This window comes from Ascaphus truei, chromosome 11, assembly GCF_040206685.1.
Source record: "Ascaphus truei isolate aAscTru1 chromosome 11, aAscTru1.hap1, whole genome shotgun sequence".
In the NCBI taxonomy this organism is placed as follows: domain Eukaryota; kingdom Metazoa; phylum Chordata; class Amphibia; order Anura; family Ascaphidae; genus Ascaphus; species Ascaphus truei.
The window spans coordinates 42365194-42384657 of NC_134493.1; the positions used below are offsets into that span (position 1 = coordinate 42365194).

At 54.1% G+C, this 19464-nt stretch overlaps 1 protein-coding gene across 3 annotated transcripts in view; it reads right to left on the reverse strand.

Moving 5' to 3' along the window:
- SREBF1 (sterol regulatory element binding transcription factor 1) overlaps positions 1 to 17375 on the reverse strand; it is a 33834-nt gene extending 16459 nt beyond the window's left edge. For 2 of the 3 annotated variants that reach the window (XM_075565869.1, XM_075565871.1), the window contains exons 1-11: positions 17059 to 17375; positions 11310 to 11741; positions 10429 to 10766; positions 10082 to 10204; positions 7630 to 7848; positions 5864 to 5978; positions 4531 to 4721; positions 2673 to 2871; positions 1715 to 1896; positions 973 to 1234; positions 390 to 556 (exon numbers count right to left, since the gene is read on the reverse strand). In XM_075565869.1, coding sequence (XP_075421984.1) covers positions 390 to 556; positions 973 to 1234; positions 1715 to 1896; positions 2673 to 2871; positions 4531 to 4721; positions 5864 to 5978; positions 7630 to 7848; positions 10082 to 10204; positions 10429 to 10766; positions 11310 to 11741; positions 17059 to 17164 — 2334 coding nt within the window. In that variant the 5' untranslated portion in view covers positions 17165 to 17375. Of the gene's footprint in view, positions 1 to 389; positions 557 to 972; positions 1235 to 1714; positions 1897 to 2672; positions 2872 to 4530; positions 4722 to 5863; positions 5979 to 7629; positions 7849 to 10081; positions 10205 to 10428; positions 10767 to 11309; positions 11742 to 13213; positions 13321 to 17058 lie in introns of those variants that run through there. The other variant, XM_075565870.1, reaches the window with a different exon arrangement.
- Positions 17376 to 19464: the final 2089 nt, after the last annotated feature.

A 19464-nucleotide genomic window follows, 5' to 3' on the forward strand; every position in this document is an offset into this window, starting at 1 on the left:
GGGGGCAGGATGGAGGCGTGACGGGGGCAGGATGGAGGCGTGACGGGGGCAGGATGGAGGCGTGACGGGGCAGGATGAAGGCGTGATGGGGGCAGGATGGAGGCGTGATGGGGCAGGAGGGAGGCGTGATGGGGGCAGGAGGGTGGCGTGATGGGGGCAGGAGGGAGGCGTGATGGGGGCAGGAGGGAGGCGTGATGGGGGCAGGAGGGAGGCGTGATGGGGGCAGGAGGGAGGCGTGATGGGGGCAGGAGGGAGGCGTGATGGGGGCAGGAGGGAGGCGTGATGGGGGCAGGTTGGAGGCGTGATGGGGGCAGGTTGGAGGCGTGATGGGGGCAGGTTGGAGGCGTGATGGGGGCAGTATGAGTGGTCAGCGGGGCAGTCTCTCTCACCGCCAGGAAGTGGAAGCGGCGGTGCAGACTGGCCTTGACGCGCAGCGCTGACCCCACATAGATCTCCGCCAGCGTTGCCACGGAGATGGTGTCTCCTGCGCACTCGGCCAGGTTCACAGCGCTAAGCGCCATGTTTATAGCAGACAGGTGCCCCCCTGCGTGCTTCCCTAGAGAAGAAGACACAGAATGACCACGGAATGACCACGGAATGGTGATAATAATAATAATGATAGATATTCAATTGAAAAGAACTTAAAGTGAAGTTAAGGTTTGTAAGTAACCCTTCAAAAGTCTGGAAATTTCGAAGTTAAGGTGACACGCAACGCGGGGCTGCCACGTGCAGAGCAACGCGGGGCTGCCACGTGCAGAGCAACGCGGGGCTGCCCCGTGCAGAGCAACGCGGGGCTGCCCCGTGCAGAGCAACGCGGGGCTGCCACGTGCAGAGCAACGCGGGGCTGCCACGTGCAGAGCAACGCGGGGCTGCCCCGTGCAGAGCAACGCGGGGCTGCCCCGTGCAGAGCAACGCGGGGCTGCCACGTGCAGAGTAATGAGTGCGTGGCCCTGGTATACTCCCCCCACGTACCCGTCATGTGCAGCTGGTGCAGCCGGTGATACACCAGGGCAGCGTCTCTGCAGCTCTTCCTCACGTCGTCCTTCAGCTGGTGGTCTCTGCGGAAGCCCCCCGCCCGCGCCGCCAGCCAGCGTCCCACCCACAGCCGCTGCAGCACGTGGCGGATCAGGTTCCACATCAGGCTGCAACTCAGGTCCACGTTGGAGGTGGGGAGCGGTCTCCCCAGGGCTTTCAGGGCCGTCCAGAGGTGCAGGGAGGCCTGGGCAAAATCCCCCTGCAACACGTGGGCAGCGACGTTAACCAATTTAAAATAAAGGCCCAAACTGGGAATCATTGCGGGTCACACAAAATGGCCGCCTTCCCAGCCTCAATAACTCTCAAATCTTGTCTGCTCTGTGGATTCTTTGCCAACAAATGGGTCAGTTAATTAACCCACCCACGGGTAGAGAACGCCAGTCCTCAAGGACCACTAACAGGTCAGGTTTTCAGGATATCCCTGCTTCAGCACAAGTGGCTCAGTCTCTGCTTCAGCACCGGTGGCTCAATCAGTCCCTGCCTCAGGGATCCACCTGTGCTGAAGCAGGGACTGATTGGGCCACATGTGCTGAAGCAGGGATATCCTGAAAACCTGACCTGTTTGGCGGGGGCGGGGGGGGGGCGGGGGGAGGAGGACTGGAGTTGAGCCCCCCTGATCTACACAACGGGTGGAGTTCTCTCCCGGGGAACAGGGTTCTGGGTTTCTGGTGCTGCTCACCCGGGACAGGTCCAGATCCGCTTGCTTCCGGTGGCGCCAGAAGAGGACGGAGGACTCGGAGTGCAGGCGCGTCACCGGCTCGCCGTAAATGTAGAGTCGGATGAAAACCACCAGCACGATGCCGATGTTAACGGGCCACAGGAGAGTGGAAGGCGCCAGCCAGCCGGACCACGGAGACGGTTCTGGAAGAAAAGCGGAGGGATTTCAAACCCAAAAACAACCCACCCCACCACCAAGAGATTGCAAGCTCTTGTGGCCAATGCTGTGTTCTGCCGACACCAGCAGACCGTAACCGTGTACACGCTTGCAACATGTCGCCGGCGCCCCCGGAAAAGGGGCCATGGCTGAAATGACCCCCAAAACCCTGTAGAATCCCCAAAATCGCACAATATACTCGGTGCTGCGTCTGAAAAACCCGAAGATGAAACCCTTATTTTAAAAGGTTAGCAAAGTCGGGGCGTCCTTTCATCTTTAAACACATTTTTGGGGTGTATTCCGCAGGGGGCAGGTCTCCCTCTCCTCCCTCTAGAGCCTGCGTCACATTTAGGACACGGAATTTGCCGCGTCCCGTTGCAACACGCGCTCCTCTGGGTGACGCGCAGATAACGGACCCCGCTGGCATTTTATGTTATGAAGACACCATTTAAATGGGCTGCAAATCGGCGTCCTAGGCCGCGCTTATCGTGCCGGTGACGTCACGCTGCGGTCGCTGGTAAAATCAAATTGAGATGACTTCCAGCGATCGCGACCAAGCCGGCGCTCCGTCGCGCTTACTATAAGCGCATGTAACGGCGGCAATGCATTTGTTTTGACGCGCCGTCGCCGGCACTAGAAGCGCAGCCTTATGCAGTAGCGCTGCTTGGTGAATATGGCACCTGGTAATGTATGTGTAGCAGGTTCCTGCGCAGTCAGACATTACACGGGCCAGACATGAAGCCTGCGGACCCTCTGCACATACCTGAGGACCCCACTTCCAGCATGCTCCTGCCACTGTGGAACGTGGCACTGTCAGGGGACCCGTGGCCTCCAGAGCCGCCCATCAGGAAGGACAGGGGGTTGAAGGAAAGACAGAGGAAAACGAAAGCGCAGAGCGCCATGCGAGAGCGATCCAGCATCCCCGCGCCGGGGGGAGACGCCAGCTCCTGCTTCACCTGCAGCTGTAACATCCGGAGAGCAGGGTGTGAGAGCGTGAGCGCGAGGGAATGTGGGAATTAGGGAATGCGTGTGGGAGCGAGTGCGTGTGGGAACGTGTGCAGTGTGGGTGTGGGAGCGAGTGCGTGTGGGAACGCGTGTAGTGTGGGTGTGGGAGCGAGTGCGTGTGGGAACGCGTGTAGTGTGGGTGTGGGAGCATGTGCGTGTGGGAACGTGTGCAGTGTGCGTGTGGGAACGTGTGCAGTGTGTGTGTGTGTGGGAGCGTGTGCATGTGGGAACGTGTGCAGTGTGTGTGTGTGTGGGAGCGTGTGCATGAGGGAACGTGTGCAGTGTGGGAGTGTGTGCGCGTAGGAACGTGTGCAGTGTGCGTCTGGGAGCATGTGTGTGTGTGGGAATGTGTGTGCGCGCGTGTGGGAATGTGTGCAGTATGTGTGTGAGTGTGCGACTGTATGCATTATGCATGTGGGAACGTGTGCAGTGTGCGTGTGGGAGCATGTGTGTGCGCGCGTGTAGGAGCATGTGTGTGCGCGCGTGTGGGAACATGTGCAGTGTGCGTGCGAGTGTGCGACTGTATGCAGTGTGCATGTGGGAACGTGTGCGTGCGGGAACGAGTGCGTTTTGGAATGTGGTAGTGTACGTGCGGGAACGAGTGCGTGCTGGAATGTGGTAGTGTACGCGCGGGAACGTGTGCGTGCTGGAATGTGGTAGTGTACGCGCGGGAACGTGTGCGTGCTGGAATGTGGTAGTGTACGTGCGGGAACGTGTGCGTGCTGGAATGTGGTAGTGTACGTGCGGGAACGTGTGCGTGCTGGAATGTGGTAGTGTACGTGCGGGAACGTGTGCGTGCTGGAATGTGGTAGTGTACGTGCGGGAACGTGTGCGTGCTGGAATGTGGTAGTGTACGTGCGGGAACGTGTGCGTGCTGGAATGTGGTAGTGTACGTGCGGGAACGTGTGCGTGCTGGAATGTGGTAGTGTACGTGCGGGAACGTGTGCGTGCTGGAATGTGGTAGTGTACGTGCGGGAACGTGTGCGTGCTGGAATGTGGTATTGTACGTGCGGGAACGTGTGCGTGCTGGAATGTGGTAGTGTACGTGCGGGAACGTGTGCGTGCTGGAATGTGGTAGTGTACGTGCGGGAACGTGTGCGTGCTGGAATGTGGTAGTGTACGTGCGGGACGTGTGCGTGCTGGAATGTGGTAGTGTACGTGCGGGAACGTGTGCGTGCTGGAATGTGGTAGTGTACGCGCGGGAACGTGTGCGTGCTGGAATGTGGTAGTGTACGTGCGGGAACGTGTGCGTGCTGGAATGTGGTAGTGTACGTGCGGGAACGTGTGCGTGCTGGAATGTGGTAGTGTACGTGCGGGAACGAGTGCGTGCTGGAATGTGGTAGTGTACGTGCGGGAACGTGTGCGTGCTGGAATGTGGTAGTGTACGTGCGGGAACGTGTGCGTGCTGGAATGTGGTAGTGTACGCGCGGGAACGTGTGCGTGCTGGAATGTGGTAGTGTACGTGCGGGAACGTGTGCGTGCTGGAATGTGGTAGTGTACGTGCAGGAACGTGTGCATGTGGGAAGATGTGCAGATGTTTGCACACGTGTGGTCCCGTGTGGAGGGTATGCATGCAGGTGTCGCAGTGAGCAGGTTATCACGGCTCGCGCGCTCACCTTGGCTTCCTCACAGAAGGGGCTGTCAGGCTCAGAGTCGCTGCTGCACTGGGACAGGGGGCTGCTGGTGCGTGACGGCGACCCCATGTCCGAAGGCGGTGGGGTCAGCACGTCCATCATCTCCGCTTTCACCCCGTCCATCGGGACGTCCATATTAACCCCGCTCGCGGCCACTAGATCCTTCAGCGTCTCTGAGGGGAAACCGAGGAGGTGAGGTCAGGCGCGTCCCACCCAACACACACACAGACTGCCGGGATGTTTAAAGATGGCCGCGCGGGCACAGCACTGAGCAAACTGTGGCCTGCAAGACTAGGCCTCGAAATGTACAAAGCGGTTCTCAGCGCTCGCACACACTCATGCGTGGAGGCGTGCGAAGGCTGCGACGTCGCCCGCGTGGAGGCGTGCGAAGGCTGCGACGTCGCCCGCGTGGAGGCGTGCGAAGGCTGCGACGTCGCCCGCGTGGAGGCGTGCAAAGGCTGCGACGTCGCCCGCGTGGAGGCGTGCGAAGGCTGCGACGCCGCCCGCGTGGGGGCGTGCGAAGACTGCGACGTCGCCCGCGTGGAGGCGTGCGGAGGCTGCGACGTCGCCCACGTGGAGGCGTGCGAAGGCTGCGACACCGCCCGCGTGGAGGCGTGCGGAGGCTGCGACGTCGCCCACGTGGAGGCGTGCGAAGGCTGCGACACCGCCCGCGTGGAGGCGTGCGGAGGCTGCGACGTCGCCTGCGTGGAGGCGTGCGAAGGCTGCGACGTAGCCCGCGTGGAGGCGTGCGAAGGCTGCGACGTCGCCCGCGTGGAGGCGTGCGAAGGCTGCGACGTCGCCTGCGTGGAGGCGTGCGAAGGCTGCGACGTCGCCTGCGTGGAGGCGTGCGGAGGCTGCGACGTCGCCTGCGTGGAGGCGTGCGAAGGCTGCGACGTAGCCCGCGTGGAGGCGTGCGAAGGCTGCGACGTCGCCCGCGTGGAGGCGTGCGAAGGCTGCGACGTCGCCTGCGTGGAGGCTTGCGAAGGCTGCGACGTCGCCTGCGTGAAGCGGGTGCGCTTTCAGGCCATGGTAGGTACGCCGTTGGGGGGCGTGCCTAGGGGCGTCACTGAGCTGGCTCGCCCTCATTGGGCGAACCGGTCACGTGACCCGCCAGTCGCTCTGAGAAATCAGTTTCAACTGATTTCTTGTGCAACGCGCGCCCCCTCCCGCTGCCTATGGGCGCGATCAATGCTTTAAGGCAATCTGATCGCGCATTCTGCAGCAGCACGGACTTAGCCCTAGTCAAAGCTGTTATGTCAACCAATCAGGAGCTCCGGGGAAGGTGACAAGCATTGGGCAAGCAGTGAGGTCTTACGGTTTTTCTGGGCGGCCATTTTAAGCACCATGTTCTCCTGCTTCAGCTTGACGTTGTTTTGCTGCAGAAAGCGAATGTAGTCAATGGCCTTCTTCAAAATGGACGACTTATTCAGCTGGGGACAGACGGAAGACGCTCAGTTACCCCAACCGCAATCAGCGTTCAGTGGGTCTGAGTATCCCATTCCCAGCTCCTATATCACATGACCTCCAGGTTGTTAACAGACAGGGCGGCCATCTTTAATAACACCATAAAAAACTTTAAACGGGGCAGAAATAAAGCCAGAATATTTCAAAATAAATGCTTATATCTCTCTCTCAATATAGCAGCAGCCGCCATGTGCTGAATTGTAATCTTTAGTCAGTGAGGCCTGCAGCGCTAAAGGATGAATATAATCCAAGTTTCCACCTTGTATAATTATTACTATTATAAGGATTTTTAATGGACTCTATTTTCACATCTAAGATGAGTTCAGCTTTTTAAGAGTTACAGAAGAGGAAATTGTTTAAGTTGTAATTGAATGGGTTTTGATTAACAGGCCATGCATAATTAATACTCTTTTAAAAGGTCAGTCCCTCCTAGGGGCAAAGTGTACTAATGGCAGTGATAGGGTTAAGGGGTCAGTCCCTCCTAGGGGCAAAGTGTACTAATGGCAGTGATAGGGTTAAGGGGTCAGTCCCTCCTAGGAGCAAAGTGTACTAATGGCAGTGATAGGGTTAAGGGTTCAGTCCCTCCTAGGGGCAAAGTGTACTAATGGCAGTGATAGGGTTAAGGGGTCAGTCCCTCCTAGGGGCAAAGTGTACTAATGGCAGTGATAGGGTTAAGGGGTCAGTCCCTCCTAGGAGCAAAGTGTACTGATGGCAGTGATAGGGTTACGGGGTCAGTCCCTCCTAGGAGCAAAGTGTACTAATGGCAGTGATAGGGTTAAGCGGTCACATTTGGTTGATTGATGCCTTATTTTCCAATCCGGACACCTGTGTTATTAAATCCTTTGCAAAGTTACTTATCACACGTGCTGAGACCTGGGAGGGATGTCATTTCCCCCGCCCGCGCCCTTCTGTCTGTTCTCACTGCTTGTTCTACACGAGTTTGCACAGGCAGCACCCCCCTCTGTCCCCCTCCCTTACCTTCATTGACAAACACTTAAGCAGAGGCCCCCCAAAAACTTTCACTTGTAATTAATTTCGCCCAAAAAAAAAAAAAAAAAAAAAAAAATGCCAAATCTCTGCTATTAGCGTGGTTAGATCGGGGTAGGTAAGCCAATTATCGACTATTTAACCCGTTGGGTGCCTCAAGACGCTGCCACTATGTCCTGGGGTCCGGCACCCTAAGCGCTCCAGGTCACGCCCTGCAGAGGGCTTGCTTTAAGGGGGGAGATCACGAGGTCTCGTCCGCTTCCGCGTCAAAGGGAGCCGCCGCGGTCACACGATCGCGCTGAGGAGCAGTCACGTGACCTATGTTTACCGGGAGGTCCGTGTCACACTGGGGCCACGGCCCCTAGGGCAGCCAACGGGTTAAGGAGCAGTTTCTCTGCCCCCCCCCCCTTTATTTTTGTATAGACGGGAACCCCCTGCCCCCAGAGGAAGGGACAGCCGGTAAATGAGGCTGGAGAGATTTTAAACGACCATTTTGTTTCCCCGGTAAGTATCACTGGAAACCCAGGAGCTAAAGTGAATGTGGTGCAGGGGGCAATTCCTCTGAGCTCTTTACAAAAGGGGTTGCACCAGGAACTGCCGCCCAGCAGCTGCCGGTTTCCCCGTGCTTACCTTGGCCTCAGATCCCGCTACCAAATCCTTGAGCTCCACGATCTTGTCGTTGATGGACGAGCGGTAGCGTTTCTCGATGGCGTTGTGCGCCGTGCGCTTCTCGCCCTTGAAGTTCAGCATGGCCATCTTGCCGCTGGCCGTGATACGGGTGATAGGCAGCTTGTCCGGGTCCATCATCAGCGGCATCGTGGTCAGGAACGTGCCCGCGCTCATCAGGGCCTATCAGGGAACACACAACGCCCGGGTATAAAAAATAGCCGGACCTCGACCCGAATCAACGCATCGGAATGACAACTTTAATTGGTTACACCAGGGGGCGCTCAACCTCAGTCCTCAAGCCCCACCAAGCAGGTCAGGTTTTCAGGCTATCCCAGCTTGTGGCTCAATCAGTCCCTGCTTCAGCACAGCTAGCTCAGTCCCAGCTTCAACACAGGTGGCTCAATCAGTCCCTGCTTCAGCACAGCTAGCTCAGTCCCAGCTTCAGCACAGGTGGCTCAATCAGTCCCTGCTTCAGCACAGCTAGCTCAGTCCCAGCTTCAACACAGGTGGCTCAATCAGTCCCATCTTCAGCACAGCTAGCTCAGTCCCAGCTTCAGCACAGGTGGCTCAGTCCCAGCTTCAGCACAGGTGGCTCAATCAGTCCCTGCTTCAGCACAGCTAGCTCAGTCCCAGCTTCAGCACAGGTGGCTCAATCAGTCCCTGCTTCAGCACAGCTAGCTCAGTCCCAGCTTCAGCACAGGTGGCTCAATCAGTCCCTGCTTCAGTGCAGGTGGCTCAATCAGAGGCTGGGTCGAGCCACCTGAAGCTGGGATATCCTGAAAGCCTGTCCTGTTGGAGGGGAGACTGGAGTTGAGCTCCCCCTGGCTTACACAGCACAAAAAACGTCAGACGAGTAACTCTGCTTTACCTAATGCTGTGTTGGCGATAAGACTGTGAGTCAGGGGCCTAGCTATAGTCCGGGCAAAGTCTGGGTGCCCGTGCTCTTGGGGGGGCCCGCTCTCCACCCCTGTGGCGGCCCGGCCCCCTGCAGCCTGCACATTAATTCCCTGCAGCGGGCAGGAAGCACAGAGGGAAATTAGGTGGGCGGGGCCTGGGTCAGGGGGCGGGGCCTGGGTCAGGGGGCGGAGCCTGAGATGCAGCAGGAAGGACAGAGGGATATCCCTTCCCCTGCAGGTGGGCGGGGCCTGGGTCAGGGGGCGGAGCCTGAGATGCAGCAGGAAGGACAGAGGGATATCCCTTCCCCTGCAGAGCCTCCGTAGGTGGGCGGGGCCTCAAGTAGTGCAGCGTGAGGCTGGAGCTGCAGCCTGACAGGCTGGGAAAGGTGAGAGGGCAGCGAGAGAGTGAGAGCAGTGAGAGCGAGCAGCGAGAGAGCAGTGAGAGCGAGAGAGCGAGCAGCGAGAGAGAGCAGCGAGAGAGCGAGCAGCGAGAGAGCAAGCAGTGAGAGCAGTGAGAGAGTGAGAGAGAGAGCAGTGAGAGAGAGAGCAGTGAGAGAGAGAGCAGTGAGAGAGAGCGCAGTGAGAGAGAGCGCAGTGAGAGAGAGCGCAGTGAGAGAGCGAGCAGCGAGAGAGAGCGAGCAGCGAGAGAGCGAGCAGCGAGAGAGCGAGCAGCGAGAGAGCGAGCAAGCAGTGAGAGAGAGAGAGCCGCGAGAGAGTGCGAGCAGTGAGAGAGAGAGAGCAGCGAGCGAGCGAGCGAGCAGTGAGAGAGAGCGCGAGCAGAGAGAGAGAGCAGTGAGAGAGAGAGCAGTGAGAGAGCGAGCAGTGAGAGAGCGCGAGCAGTGAGAGAGCGCGAGCAGTGAGAGAGCGCGAGCAGTGAGAGAGAGCGCGAGCAGTGAGAGAGAGCGAGCGAGAGAGAGCGAGCGAGCAGCGAGAGAGAGCGAGCGAGAGAGAGCGAGCGAGCAGCGAGAGAGAGAGAGCAGAGAGCGAGCAGCGAGCGAGAGAAGCAGCGAGAGAGAGAGAGCGAGAGAGAGCGAGAGAGAGCAGCGAGAGAGAGCAGCGAGTGAGCGAGAGCAGTGAGCGAGAGAGAGCAGCGAGTGAGTGAGAGCAGTGAGCGAGAGAGAGCAGCGAGAGAGAGCAGCGAGCGAGAGCGAGCAGCCAGAGCGACAGCTGAAATTTTTGTGTAGTAATTATGCTGGTATAATGCGTTACCAAACGTAAAAACGTATGCAGCTGATTTTTTTACAGGGTACTAATAAATTGTTACTAAATATCGCTCAGGAAGTGGGTTACACATGGGCTTTAACCCTGTCAGTGCCAAGGGGGCTGATGGCGCTGGGAGGATCAGCGAGGCTGCTGTGCGTGGGGATTCTACAGGGAGGCTGTTCCATGCACTCACTACTCTTTCAGGGTAGCTAAAAAGTGGAACAGAACTATGTGATTGGTGCGATTCTGAGGTTCTGTATACAGCAAATACAATGTGTAAAAGGCACGTGACACGGGACCCCTCCGTGGCTCACCGGCATCTGCAGGGGCGCCGTCTGTATGGTGGCGGTATTTATCCCGGACACCATGGTCCCGTCCGTCTTGACGGCAGTCAGGAGCAGAGAGTCGGCTTTGATAAAATGCGGCTGCAGCAGGACCTGCCCGAGAGAAGGAGGGGAGCACTGAGATTGCAAGCTCTTGGGGTCAGTGAGGGAGGGGGAGAGAGAGGGGAGCGAGGGAGGGGGAGAGGGAAAGAGAGGGGAGCGAGGGAAGGGGAAGAGAGGGACTGGGGGGGAGCGAGGGAGGGGGAAGAGAGAGGGACGGGGGGGGGCGTGTTTTTGAAACGGCCCAGTTTGCGGCTATCAGGATCCCCCCCACTCACCTGTTGGATTTGGGGGGTGACAGACGAGGCGCCGTTAGCAGGCAGGAACTGCTGGGGAGTGATGTTCTGCGTGTGGATGGTGACAGTCTGCTGGATCTGGGGGGAGGAGTGAGTCACACTCTGCAGCGGCTGACCTACGCCGCTCTGCAGCGACTGGGCTGCGATGCTCTGCAGCGGTTGGGCTGCGATGCTCTGCAGCGGTTTGCACGTGACGCTCTGCTGGGCTGCGAAGCTCTGCAGCGGTTGGGCTGCGATGCTCTGCAGCGGTTGGGCCGCGACGCTCTGCTGGGCTGTGATGCTCTGCAGCGGTTGGGCTGCGACGCTCTGCTGGGCTGCACCTATTCAGACAGAGAGACCCCTGAGACTACGCCGGGTGAACATTCACACCCCATTAAATCCACTCATTAGCTGCAGCAGGAGCTCGTTAGGAGTCGGTCATTGTTTTGACCACGGGAGACTCGATGAGACTTTCTACTCGGGGACATAACATCAACGCAGCACAAACTCAGCCCCCAAACAACCAGAGAAACAAAAGAACAACACAGGGACGTAAAAACCAGCAACAAACGCCTTTCAGCGCCACGTTTCGTTTCTGGAATAAATCTGGTGCCGTTTTTGCCGACCCCCCAAAAAAAATTAAAAACAGAACAAAAATAAAATCTGCGGCAGGTTTTAATCGATGAAAAAATGATCCCCTTCTCAATTAGGTGCTGTTTTCTCTGCCCCGTGGTTACCTGTGCATGCCCCGTGGTTACCTGTGCATGCCCCGTGGTTACCTGTGCATGCCCCGTGGTTACCTGTGCATACCCCATAGTTACCTGTGCATGCCCCATAGTTACCTGTGCATGCCCCATAGTTACCTGTGCATGCCCCATAGTTACCTGGGTATGCCGCCTGCTCCGGGTATGCCCCTAACACGGGCTGCATGCTGTACCGTGGCTGCGCCTGTGTCAGGAAGCTCGGCCCTAACATTATGCTCTGCGGTTGCTGCAGAGCCGGCTGGATCTTGGCCGAGGCGAGCTGCGGAGCAGCACAGATCTGCATGGGCTCGTCCTTCACTCCGCTCTGCGCCGACGCCGTGAGCTGCTGTCCCAGGTTATCCTGGGAAGGAGCGAGCCTCTGTGGGCCCGGGAACCTGGGCTGGGGAGCATGGTACATCTTCGTGGAGGTTGCGGGAGTCGAGCCCCCCAGAAACCCCTCGAGGACACCCACCGGTGCACCCCCAGCGAGCTCTCCCTGCACGGGGGCCCCGAAGGAAGCATCAAACAGCCCAGGAAAGTCACTGTCCTGGTTGTTAATGAGCTGAAGCATATCTGTGGGGAGAGAAGAAGAGGATGCTTGAGAAAAGTATCCAGACATCACACCACGTGCACAGACTTTCCGGCACCAACCAGACATTTTTAAAGTGTTCCTACAATACATTTTTTGGGGTGGCATTTTAACCCCCACGCAGGATATATTTACGAAGCGGTATTCTACCACAAGACGTCTCTCGTCGCTGGGAGCCGCCACTCAACTCAAAGGGTTAGAAGGTGTCTTACGGCAGAATACTGCCGAGTGAATATGGGCCTGTATCCTGTCAGGTGGCATCGGCACGGCTGGCAGTGAAGGGGTTAAAAAAAATATCCACCTCCAGTTACCGGCTACATACAGCGGTGATTACACAACGGGCGGAGAGAACGGAGAGGGGCGGCAAGAGGGTCACACACACGAGAATGGGTCACACAGATACTAGACACACGGGCACGGGTTACAGAAGGGTACAGGTGGCACGCACGGGTAAAGGTGTTATTGTATGGTTCTGCGTGTCACGTGTTACTATATCACTGTTATTAGATGACTGCATGTCATTATATCGCTCTGCGTGTCATATAGCTCTGCGTGTTATTATATTGTTTGGATGTCTCTGCATGTTATTGCATTGCTCTGTGTGTCATATCGCTCTGCTTGTTATTATATCGCTCTGCTTGTTATTATATCGCTCTGCTTGTTATTATATCGCTCTGCTTGTTATTATATCGCTCTGCTTGTTATTATATCGCTCTGCTTGTTATTATATCGCTCTGCTTGTTATTATATCGCTCTGCTTGTTATTATATCGCTCTGCTTGTTATTATATCGCTCTGCTTGTTATTATATCGCTCTGCATTTTATTATATTGCTCTGCGTGGTATTACATTGTCGCTATGCGTGTCATTATATCGATCTGCGTGTCATTATATCGCTCTGCGTGTCATTATATTGCTCTGCGTGTTATTACATTGCTCTGAGTGTTATTACATTGCTCTGCGTGTTATTATATCGCTCTGCGTGTCATTATATTGCTCTGCGTGTCATTATATTGTCGCTACGCGTGTCATTATATCGCTCTGCGTGTCATTATATCGCTCTGCGTGTCATTATATCGCTCTGCGTGTCATTATATCGCTCTGCGTGTCATTATATCGCTCTGCGTGTCATTACATCCCTCTGCGTGTTTTTACATCGTCGCTCTGCGTGTTATTACATCGTCGCTCTGCGTGTTATTACATCGTCGCTCTGCGTGTTATTACATCGTCGCTCTGCGTGTTATTACATCGTCGCTCTGCGTGTTATTACATCGTCGCTCTGCGTGTTATTACATCGTCGCTCTGCGTGTTATTACATCGTCGCTCTGCGTCTTATTACATCGTCGCTCTGCGTCTTATTATATCGCTCTGCGTCTTATTATATCGCTCTGCGTGTTACTACGTCGTCGCTCTGCGTGTTACTACATTGCACTGCATGACCCGCACAGGTTCCGTACCTTCAAAAGTGCATTCCATGACAGGCCTAGGGTGAGAGCAGCCTGCACCTCCCGAATTCTCTGCCCCTCCCCCTCCCGAGTCCCGATACCCACTGCACGCATCCCGGGATCCTGTTATTATGGGAAGTCCCAGGGATTTGAGCGTCCCTCTCTATCTTACCCCCTCCCCCTTCTCCGTCACTGGCTTATCCCCCGCCCCTGCTCTGGCATCTGCCCCTCTCCTCCGCCCCTGGAGTGAATCACAGCTTTGGGATGAGGTGACTGCTCAGGACCAATCAGGGAGAGCTCGTGCCTGACCCGCAGACTGAGGAAGGACCGGCCTGCCTGCCTCTGAAGTGGAGGTTACTGCCGGTCATTCAGCTGTAACCCTGCAACCCCCCCCCCACTGCTGTAGTAGGTAGCTCTCTGGGATATTACAGGGCATCCACGAGCCCCCCACCCCGACTGCTACTACCTTACTGAGGGTCTGGGGGTCTCACAGCGAGATCCCCAAAACCTAATAGAGTGTAAGCTCTCCGGGGCAGGGATTCCCTTCCCTATTGTCTGACTTTACTGCGCTTATTGTATTATAATTCCCTGTACGGTGTTGTCTTTGTACAATGCTGAGTACACTGCGGGCGCTATATTAAGATATACATACAATAAAAATACTAAATAACCACTTTATTCACCACACGCGCACCAGTGTGTAACAGCGGCCCCTCTGGGGCAGAAGGGGTAAATTTGACCCTTTCTATAGAGGATAAATAAAGGCTAGTTTTTAATACGGCACCTTTCCACAAACCCGGCAGTTATGGCAGGGGTTCTCGACTCCAGTCCTCAAGTCCCCCCCCTCCCCCCCAACAGGTCAGGTTTCTAGGATATCCCTGCTTCAGCACAGGTAGCTCAGTCTCTGCTTCAGCACAGGTGGCTCAATCAGTGGCTCAGTCTTCGATGGACCCACCTGTGCTGAAGCAGGGATATCTTGAAACCCTGACCTGTTGGTGGCCCTTAAGGATGGGAGTTGAGAACCCCCGAGTTAGGGAAAGGGTTTGTTTTTCATTTTATTTTATTCAGATTTCGTTTTTATTTTCCCTTGTAACTGATGGATTGAACAATACAGCTACGGCCCGTTACTGATATACACCTTATACCAGAACCGCAGCTATGCGACAGCGCTCAGCACTGTAACATCTTTATAGGCCATGCTTCCAAACAAAGCTACCGTTCCTGTTCAAGCCCCTCCCATGAAACTAACCAAGCTGCACTATACAGCAGTGCCGAGTATAATCACACACTGAGCGGAACCAGCATTTCAAGCACGGCAATGCGCTGCGGGTTTTGTCAGCGTCCAAAAATCACACTGCAAACCCGCTGCCGGCTTCCCAGCACTGCAGGGGGTTACGTTCTTTTTTTTTCCCTAAGGGGACGTTGCAGGTTTTAAAACGTCTCCCAACTGCAACAGTGCAGCAATAAACAGCACCAGATTTAAACCAGAGAAAAAGAATAACGTTGACTTTTTAAAAACATTTTACCTCCTGTGAATCTGGTGGGAGAGTTTGATAAACAGAGTGTATGTAGATACTCAGCACCCCTATACACCACCTCATGTTTATCATCTGGGGGTGGGGGGGTCCCTTTCACAAGCACAGTATAAGATGCCTGATCACACGCGCTTGCTCAGATACACACACACTGACGGATCGGCTCTGCAAACTGTGATGGTGAATACCTGTGTTATGAAGTGTGCAACTTAGCCACCTGTGCTGAAGCAGGGATATCCTGAAAACCTGACCTGTTGGGGGTGGGGGTTTGAGGACTGGAGTTGAGCCCCCTAGGCTATGTGATACAGTACGCGTACCCACACTATAAACTTTAACAAAACACTTAATTGTTTTAACATATCTATATATACACCCCAAATGTCCAGCTCGCACTACAAACCAAAAACAAATCATTGCATTAATCAAGCCCAGTCCTGCTTGCAGGGGGCGGGCAACTCCAGTCCTCAAGGGCTACCAACAGGCCAGGTTTTCAGGATATCCCTGCTTCAGCACAGGTGGCTCAATCAGGGGCCCAGTTGAAATAAAATGTAATGCACTTAGCCGGGTATCACCCTGCAGTTTATGGAGTCTCTGTCACAAGGCAAAAGAGGAACAATTCCGTGGCACAGTGGTGTGCAGGAACAGGAATCCTATTTACTGCAGCGGGATTTAGTTCTGCGTTGCACATTTTATCCCAGATTTGCTCCGATAAACCTGTGCGTTCAAAGCCGCTTCGGAGCAAAACTGACGCAAAGTGCGGAATCTCCGTCCCCTCTCCTTGGGTTAATACAACAAGGCACCGCGCTGGAGTTGTGCCCAGCGCGTCCCATGGAAGTTGGATAATACCCATTCTGTCTCTCTACGCCTCGAACCCCTGCCTGGCCGGAGTGAGCCTCACGGGTTAACGATCGGCCGCAAAACAAATGGCGCAGCGCGCGAAAAGCACGGTTTTTCATTTCCCTTACCGCCCCCAGCACTCAAGGGCTTAGTTTGAGCCCCAACGCCAAACTCCCCCAAAACAGGACATGTTTAAAACAATTCTTCATAGCACAGATAAGATTGTTAGCTCCTTGTACCAGGGACCTCATCCCTGTCGTCTGCTTATTTTAACATAGTTATTGTCGGCCAGCGTTGCAGTCCTCCCACATTGTACCACGCTGCACTATATGTCAGCGCCATACAATTAAACAATGATAATAACACTACACTTAGATTGTAAGCTCTCCGGGGCAGGGATTTCCTTTCCTATTGCCTGATCTTCTTTGCACTTATTGTACTATAATTCCCCGTACTGTACTCTCTTGTAAAGCGCTGGGTACACTGTGGGCGCTATATAAAGATATACATACAGACATGTAACTAGATTACTGCTTGCCATGCACAGAGTATTGTTTTTACGCTGCGCCGCTGTATTGTTCTGTATATTCGGGTGGCGCGAGCGGTCCTGGCTGCCCAGGAGCGCGCGCCCCCCGGGGACGTAGCCGCTGACCACACTGGCACATGTGCAGCTCAGGCAATGACCGCCAGTAACCTCTGTGTGATGTCACAGAGGGGCGGGGCTTCCCCAGCCTGGCTCACAGAAAGCATGGCAGCATCAGGGAAAAAACCCTATTAATAGTTTTAGGGGGAGATAGAAGCACATGGGAACATGCGGGGGGCGACACAGATATTGGGGGTACACAAGGTGCACTTACAGATCCATTTAATCTAACATTTTGCTCCTAACAATAGGTCCCACTGTAGTTCCTATACTGCTGTTGGATGGAGGTACAGTACTTCCAATGGAATTACTATGGAAGTCCCCTGACCTGCAGCTTACCACACACAAAAACATTCTCTTTAATAGGGACAGGTGGTCTTAGAAGACCCCAAAACCTGTGCTGTTGGAGGGTATTTAAATACCATGCTGGAGCAGAAAGAAATGCTTGGGTTTGATAATTTTTGGGGGTGGGAGATAACCCTTACAATGAGATGTCTGCAGACCCCCACCCCTACCCCACACTTTATTCCTGATTAGAAATGAAAACAGGTCAGAGAGCATCTAAGCAAAACCCATCAAACGCACCCCCCCCCCCCCAAACTAAGAGAAGAAAAATACACAGATAAAATATTAAGGGTTCTCCAGATATTCCCCAAATCTCACCCACCCCCCTCTACTGAAGGGTCATCAGACAGTGTCTTTGTCCCAGGTCCCCTTCTGTCACTTGCAAAAAAAAAATGTTTTACATCTGGTTACAAAGTATCAACAACAAATAAAACAACTTGACCCCGGACACTGACACACGCACACACCCCCTATAAATAAATACACAGATCACCCACCATCTATGTCACTGAGCAGCGCTGTGTCTATGTCACTGGACTCATGGAGGGACAGAGAGGGGTGCAGCTGGTCCAGGGAACTGTCATCAAACCCCAGGGTGTTCATGTTGGCAGCGTCCTCCTCCTCCTCCTCACTGAGCTGCGCTGGAGCTGTGCAAAGGAGGGGTGCGCAGTGGGGGGTTATTGGGGTGTTATGTTTTTTTTGGGGGGGGGTGTTAAGGTCAAAGCCCCCCTCCCCCTTGCATCACCACCAGAGAAGTTGTTCAGTAAACCTGCAGCTCTCTAACCTGCTGCTGTGTGAGAGAGGGAGGAGGGACCTGAGACTGCACATCCAGCCCCTATACCCACCCCATACACACAGAGACAGCCCCTATACCCACCCCATACACACAGGGACAGCCCCTATACCCACCCCATACACACAGAGACAGCCCCTATACCCACCCCATACACACAGGGACAGCCCCTATACCCACCCCATACACACAGAGACAGCCCCTATACCCACCCCATACACACAGGGACAGCCCCTATACCCACCCCATACACACAGAGACAGCCCCTATACCCACCCCATACACACAGAGACAGCCCCATGCATCCTGCTGCACACTCCCCTCCCCCTCATACAGCACCCTGGCACCCTGCAGCAGCAGCAGGGCACAGGGGAGATCTGCTACAAAATGTGCCAATAACTAAAAATACTCAGGAAAAGTGCCTCTTTTTTTTGTATTGGGGTTCAGGTTAAAATATACAAGAAGCAAAAGGGTGACCCAGTGAGTGCTCATTTGCATGTTATTACCCATAATCCCTGGCTGCAGTGGAGAAAGGCAGAATTGCAGACCTGCCTGAGACACGAATGTGCTCACACATGAGATTTTTATTTACACAGTATACACAACAGTATATGCACAGTATACATAACAGTATATACACAGTATATGTAACATAACAGTATATACACAGTATACATAACAGTACACATAATAGTATATACATAGTATACCTACCAGTACAGTATACACAACAATATATACAAAGTATACATAACAGTACAGTATACACAACAATATACTGTATACACAGTATACATAACTACAGTATAGACAACAATATATACACAGTATACACACAATATACATAACACTATATACACAAAAGTATACACAACATTATATACACAGTATACATAATGATAACAGTATAAACACAGTATACATAACATTATACACGCTATACATATATCAGCGAGACTGCGCTTTTAACATTTTACTTATGGGTTGTAGCAATAGGGTGTTCCTGGGACGTCCTATCAGAGGGACATGATCTGTACAGATATAGATTATGACACTTAGATTGTAAGCTCTTTGGGACAGGGTTTCCTCTAGCTGCATATGGTGCCATGTACCTGTTGCACGTTATTCCCGCTGTTTGTATTGTGTTTACTGCCTATTGTAATGTTGCACAGCGCTGCGCACACAGTGGGCGCTATATAAATAAGCGTATACATACACAGAATGCAGGATGGGGTGTGTGCGGGTGTAGGAAGAAGGTAATGAGCAGGTCCTGCCGGATACAGGAGGATTTGCAAAATGTTTCGGCACAGCGATACAAAATCAGCATAGAACTAAACCCAAGCACCTTGGTGAAACGTACGCATGTATCCAGCAGGTTCTGAACGTACGCATGTATCCAGCAGGTTCTGAACGTACGCATGGATCCAGCAGGTTCTGAACGTACGCATGGATCCAGCAGGTTCTGAACGTACGCATGGATCCAGCAGGTTCTGAACGTACGCATGTATCCAGCAGGTTCTGAACGTACGCATGTATCCAGCAGGTTCTGAACGTACGCATGGATCCAGCAGGTTCTGAACGTACGCATGGATCCAGCAGGTTCTGAACGTACGCATGGATCCAGCAGGTTCTGAACGTACGCATGGATCCAGCAGGTTCTGAACGTACGCATGGATCCAGCAGTTTCTGAACGTACGCATGGATCCAGCAGGTTCTGGTTGTTATTGTGTGAATTGGGCATGAGGGATATGCACAGAAAGGTATGTGAAAAGTATACGTAGATCTTAGTTGTGTTCGCGGGAATGGCACATGTATCTGGCAGTGTTTGTGTGAATTATTCTCCGATCCAGCAGTAAATGTGTGAATTATGCACGGATCTGACAGGATCTGACGAGGTTTATGAGAATTATGCACGGATCTGACAGGATCTGACGAGGTTTATGAGAATTATGCACGGATCTGACGGGATCTGACGAGGTTTATGAGAATTATGCACGGATCTGACGGGATCTGGCGAGGTTTATGAGAATTATGCACGGATCTGGTGGGATCTGATGAGGTTTATGAAAATTATGCACAGATCTGCAGAGATCAGACAAGGTTTGTGAGA